Below are 5,879 nucleotides of genomic sequence, written 5' to 3'. Positions count from 1 at the left end.
AGGGAAAGCCTTCATGGTCCTGTCCATAAAAGGCTTTTCCCGGCCGTTCCCCGCCGGCAGCGCGGCCCCGCCCCCGCCGGCTCCATCTCCAAAGCACGCGGAGAATGTCTCGGGCAGCCCCCGGTAGACTGCTCCAACTTGGTGTCTTTCCCCAAATATGGAGCCTGTGTGGAGTCACTGGGGGAAATGGGGGTGGAGAAGGAGCCGGTTTCCTCTAGCAGGGAGGGGGCCGGGGTGAGCCGGCGGGGGAGGCTGACATCACTGCGGCAGCGGCCCTTTAAACCCCTCACCCAGCCAGCGCCCCATCCTGTCTGTCCAAGTCCAGGCAGAGCTCACTCCTTCCTGCGAGCCCCAGGAACCCCTGTAAGTGCATTTGTCCCGGGGTTGGAAGGGAGTTGGGCTGGGGCTTGGCAGTAGCAGTGGGTATATTGCAGGAAGGGCTCCTGGACTCCCCGGCTGGGGAAGCCCACCCTCTGAGTCAGTGTGCTTTCCTAATCTCCACCTGGGGAAGTGGTCCTGGCTTGATGGGTGGGATGGGGTTCCTAGCGTCCTGTATCTCTCAGACTGGGCAGCCTTGGGCTCACTGAAATGCCCAGGGTGACTTGGCTGGTGCAGAGGGATTGACAGTGGGAACCTGGGACCTGGGGTGAGAGGAAGGCTCCCCGTTTTCAGCCATAGTCACACCCATGGAGGGTGTGATAAGGTCAAGGTGGTGTTGGTTTAGACCCAAGGCTTGTGATCTGCTGTCCATCTAGGAGGATGTCTGAGGAGGTGAGGAGGTGTGGTACACTACTGCTGGAGAGCAGTGTCCCGCTGGTGGGTCCCCACGGCCTGAGCAGAATAGGCGAGCCCCTGGGTAGCCACTGGGGCAGCGGGAAGGACACAAGACTCGCATTCTGCAACAGGCTGGGGTGGCAGGGTGCAGGGACAGTGGGAGAGTTGCTTTACCAGGCACACAGCCCCCTCCATACTAAATGGGAGGTCACCCCACCACAGGCAGAGGAGTGGGGTTGGGCACTGCCAGGAGCTTTGGAGTGATGGCCTGGGTGATGCAGACAGAAAGAACCCAGCAGGGCCCTCCCGAAGGGTCTGGCTGGCTCCCCTCAGAGGTTGCTATTCAAAGGGTAGCAGTGAGTAGGATAGGTCTCCTCTGTCCCCAGAATTTAGATGAGCCACCCCTCCTGCCACCTCAGATCCACATGTGTTCATGCTGTGTTTTGTTCTGAAGAGAGAAGGGGCAGAGCAGTCCTGCAGGGACCCCTAGTTCTGCCAGTTTTTCGGGTTCCTGCTGGTAGGAGGTGCCCGCTGCTCCTTTGCAGCTGGACTGTGTTCTTTCTCTTGGGAGGGGAGGCTGGTGGGAGCCACAGGGCAGAAGGGATCAAAGCAGAGCATCGGGCTGCCCTGTCCACCCTGTCCCAGGAGCCTTGGCCTAGAAAGGCCCCTGGGTGGGCTCGCCTGCCACCATCACTCTCTCCCTCCCCGGTCTCCAGCAGCAACAACGTGGGACTCGGAGGTCTTCATCAGACGCTGCTGAGGGATTTCTGGGAACCCACCACTTTCAGACTCTGCACCAGGAGGGAGGAGGGTGGGGGAGGGGTGTCTTTCACCCCTTCTCCTTTGTTCTGATCAAAATCCAAATGTTGTCTCTGAATCTAGGGGCTGTGACTTTGTGTACTTGTCACTGTGAGCCTTGACTGTCCTGAATCTCCTGAGACTGAAAGCTGGAGTGGGTGACACACTCTGCTGGCACCCTGTTCCTCACATGCCCAGCGCAAAGTCTGGGAGGGGAAGGCAGATGGGAGGGTAGGTGGGGAGAGGAACACCAGGAGGGCTGGGTCTGGAAGGGGGGTGGTGCCTGGACCACAGGGATGCCCGCTGTCTGCCTGGGATGGTGGGGGTGAAGGCTGAGATGAGGAGGGAGGGTAGGAGGCCAGGATGAAGGAGGGGCTGAAATCTCCTGGCCCCAGCTGCTTGTGTGTTTTGACCACAGTTCTTTGCCCAGGAGTCCTTGCGTGGTTGGGAAGCAGGGATGAGACACACAGCAGGGAGGGAAAGGGAGGGACTTGGCCTTCGGATTCTTTGGCATGCTGGCTGGGAGAGGGGTGGTGGTGCTCTGAGAACCATATCCTCAGAGATGGCCTGGCCCTCATTTTACAAATAAGGAAACAGGCTCAGAGAGAAGCGAGTTGCCCAATGGTTGGAATTTAGAGGAGCCCTTCTCTGTGTTCTTTCTCTCAAACTTTGTTGTACCCTCAGGGAATGATTCTGAACAGGGGTGGGGACTGGAGCGGAAAGAACACTGTTTTTTACCACTTGATGAGGGGCCGGCTTTCTCAGGTCACCACCAGGAAACTGGCTTTAAGGAGCTCTGCTGAGGGACAGGCAGTGTGTTAGGAAGTCACCCGCAGTTCCCAGCCCTCTGAGGGAGATAACATTACCCTCACTGCACAGACGGAGAATTTGAGCTCAGAAAAGTTGTCAGCTGTGGGGAAAGAAGGGTGGGGCACGTGGGGTTGGCAGCTGAGCTGGGACATGTGAAGTGATGATGTCACTGCCTCCCATGGGGGTGGGTGAGGGCAGGGGCTCAGCTGACAGGAGATGGAGTGGAGAGGGGACCTGACTGACTACCTCCATCCTCTGACCATCCTCTTCCTCCCAACCTCTGATCTCCCTCAGGCCAGGGGATGGTTTGGCCTCATTTTGTTCCTCTTTGAAAGGGCTCTTCCGATGGACTCTAGGCGATGCCTGTGGCCAGGTCAGGTTCCTCTTGACCAGCCACACCCATGCCTACCCAGCGGCCTACCTACCTGGCCCTCCTCCTGCGGGGCCTCCCCCCAACCCCACCGCCTCCATTAGTGGGGCTTTCCTGAGCAGGGCCAGCCCCAGGCCCTAGGGCAGCAGCTGCTGCTGAGCTGGACAGGGAGGGCTTCCCAGGCTCTGGTGGGCAGATTCTTGGCTCATATCCCCAGAGGACTTGGGCTTCCTGATGACTCAAGCAACCAGACTGGTGAGAGCTTGAGGGCACCAGGGGAAGTCGATGGGGATACCAGCTCGCAGGCCCTCTCTGTCTCTCATCTGCTTCCCCTGAGGAAATGCAGCTTCTTGGCTCAAAGCTCTTGGGCTTTGCTGGCTGCCCAGCCCTTACCAGGGGTGGGCAAGCTTCAGCCCCTGTAGCTGCGGGCAGAGGCTGAGCTGACCAGCAAAAAGCTGGCGTTTTGGAGTTTCCGCTTCTGGGCAAGAGGATAAAGTCGGGGGAGAAGTTAAGAGCTGGACGAACCTCATAACTTCAGGGAGAGCCAACAAACCACCTCCATACCCGGCTGGACAAAGTCATCTGCTGGCTTTATTTTGGGGGAGAGCATGGCCTCTTCCAGAAGGCCTCTCTAGTACCTGTGTGGCCAGTCTTGGGAGAGAAAGAATGCTCTAGACCAGGGCTTGTCAAACCCACAGGTTAAATGCAGCCTGTCATCTGTTTGTGTAAATAAAGTTTTATTGGAACCTGGCCACACATTGTTTAGGGTCATTTGTCTAAGGCTGCTTTGATTCTGCAATGGCAGAGAACTTATGGCCTGCAAAGCCTAAAATATAACTGTCAGTAAAATGACTGGTTATTTACAAAAAAAAGTTTACTAACTCCTGCCCTAGATTGCCAAAAGTCTAGTCTCCCAAGTTTAGAGAGGCTCCCAGGACTGAGGGGATGAGTGTGGCTGGTGAACAATGCCATGGAAACAGTCAGGAAGCAAGGGGAGGCAGACACCGGCTTGCCCCCCGACAAAGCTGGAAGGCCTGCCCGGCACAAGTGACAGCAGAGATGTTCTCTACCCTCTGGCCCTCTCCCTTCTCTGGCCTGTGCTGCTTTAGCTCCCCGCCAACATGGCCAACAAGGGTCCTTCCTACGGCATGAGCCGCGAGGTGCAATCCAAAATTGAGAAGAAGTACGATGAGGAGCTGGAGGAGCGGCTGGTGGAGTGGATCATAGTGCAGTGCGGCCCTGACGTGGGGCGCCCAGACCGCGGGCGCCTGGGCTTCCAGGTCTGGCTGAAGAATGGCGTGGTGAGTGGCACCTGGGCAGGGGGCTGGGGCTGTGCAGGAGCTGTGGGGCAGGCCCCCTGAACCCCCGAGCCGAGGGCCAAGCAACCTTCTCTGCCTGGCAGATTCTGAGCAAGCTGGTCAACAGCCTGTATCCTGATGGCTCCAAGCCAGTGAAGGTGCCCGAGAACCCGCCCTCCATGGTCTTCAAGCAGATGGAGCAGGTGGCTCAGTTCCTGAAGGCGGCTGAGGACTATGGCGTCACCAAGACTGACATGTTCCAGACTGTTGACCTCTTTGAAGGTACAGAGAGAAGAGGGGCAGAGGAGGCAGGGGGAGGACAGGAGGCTGAGGCAGGGGTGAGGGATGATCAAACCTGCCACGACCACGATGACAGGTCTGCATAGCAGGAATGGGAAACACCGAGACAACACCACAGCCACGAGGGCCTCCTTCCATTTTAGGACAAATTTTTCCCCTGGGTTGTCTGTTTTTTCTGAGGTGTGGGCAGGCCCTGCCTTGGAGTCCTGTTTTCACAGTCCTGAAGGTCGTCCCCTCTCCCCACTTTCATAGGCAAAGACCTGGCAGCAGTGCAGAGGACCCTGATGGCCCTGGGCAGCTTGGCAGTGACCAAGAACGATGGACACTACCGTGGAGATCCCAACTGGTTTATGAAGTACGTGGCCACCAGGGTCTCCCTGCGTCCTGAGCTCGGGTCTCTCCACGAGATGGGCAGTGGCCTGGGCTAACCCATTAGTGCAGTGATTTGGGGAAGCTGATAGCCAGGAAGGTATGAAGGGAAGGTCTAGGATGGGGGGAATGGGACCCTAATACTTCTTGACTCCGCCCTTTCCACCCTCCTGTCTCAGCCAGTATCTCGCCTGTGCTGAGGAACAAGCTAGATTAAGGAAGCCAGAGCAGTGGGACAGGGAGGCACTGGGATCGGGCTAGGAGGTAGCCTAGGGAACAAAACACAGGTGGAAAATGCACAGTCCTGGCAAGTCTTTGTCCTGGTTCCTCCTCTTCTAGGAAAGCCCAGGAGCATAAGAGGGAATTCACAGAGAGCCAGCTGCAGGAGGGAAAGCATGTCATTGGCCTACAGATGGGCAGCAACAGAGGGGCCTCTCAGGCCGGCATGACGGGCTACGGACGACCTCGGCAGATCATCAGTTAGAGGGGGCGGGCCGGCCCCCAGCCCGGCCCCTGCCCAGCTCGCTGGCCGCAGCCATCCCGCCTAGCCCGCCTCACCAGCACCCGTGTAGCTCCTTCAGCCCCGGCCAAGCTTCGAGGCTCTGTCACTGAGCAAAGGTGACTGCACTTGGGCAGCTCGCCCCCACTCCTCAGCCCAACTTCTCATCCCCAAGCACTGCTCCCCTGGCCCACCTCCGGGCTCCCCCGCTGGCTCAACTGTCTCCCCATCCCGGGCTGAGCGGGGAGACGTGGGCTGGGGGTGGCCTGGGTGTGGGCAGGTCCACTGTCCTTGTTGGCAACAGATGCCAATTGAAGGAAACCCGGCCCAAACTCCCCCTGTTCTTTGCTGGAATATCTTGGGGGTTGAAATTTAAAAAGAAAAAAAAAGTATACATCAATCTTTTCTCAGGTCTGGCTGGCAGAGTCTGATTTGCCCTTGTCACTTCTGTTCTGGTTCCAGGAAATCTGAGTAGGGAACAGGCGGGCAGCTCAGGTGTACGTGTGTTCCTGGCTGCTGCCCTCTGAGGGAGCCCTTGCACTCCAGGATGCCAGAGGGTGGAAGAGGAGAGTGACTTGGGGACTGAAGGGAAAGGGGAGCAACTTGGCCCCTTGAGTTAGCTCTGGGGAGGCGGAGGGAAGGAGATGGGCAGGGGCAGGAC

The 5,879-nt window shown here is 58.1% G+C and overlaps 1 protein-coding gene across 1 annotated transcript; it reads left to right on the top strand.

Moving 5' to 3' along the window:
• The first annotated feature begins 206 nt into the window (after positions 1 to 206).
• On the top strand, positions 207 to 5,628 carry TAGLN (transgelin). Its single transcript, XM_006175341.3, has 5 exons — positions 207 to 363; positions 3,862 to 4,053; positions 4,155 to 4,332; positions 4,603 to 4,705; positions 5,059 to 5,628. Exons 2-5 carry the CDS (start codon positions 3,874 to 3,876, stop codon positions 5,201 to 5,203), a joined length of 606 nt encoding a protein of 201 aa, XP_006175403.1. The 5' UTR covers positions 207 to 363; positions 3,862 to 3,873; the 3' UTR covers positions 5,204 to 5,628.
• The last annotated feature ends 251 nt before the right edge of the window (positions 5,629 to 5,879 follow it).

The sequence above is a fragment of the Camelus ferus genome, chromosome 33 (genome assembly GCF_009834535.1).
Source record: "Camelus ferus isolate YT-003-E chromosome 33, BCGSAC_Cfer_1.0, whole genome shotgun sequence".
NCBI lineage: Eukaryota > Metazoa > Chordata > Mammalia > Artiodactyla > Camelidae > Camelus > Camelus ferus.
Note: the sequence above shows the minus strand (reverse complement) of the source record. Positions and strands in the feature narration are given on the sequence as shown.

What these genes read in the sequence shown, in the direction of transcription:
- TAGLN (XM_006175341.3), top strand. Translation starts at nt 3,874, where the DNA reads ATGGCCAACAAGGGTCCTTCCTACGGCATGAGCCGCGAGGTGCAATCC. An exon ending in TCTGGCTGAAGAATGGCGTG is followed by an intron (nt 4,054 to 4,154) that starts GTGAGTGGCACC and finishes TCTGCCTGGCAG; the next exon opens with ATTCTGAGCAAGCTGGTCAA. An exon ending in GATCCCAACTGGTTTATGAA is followed by an intron (nt 4,706 to 5,058) that starts GTACGTGGCCAC and finishes CTCCTCTTCTAG; the next exon opens with GAAAGCCCAGGAGCATAAGA.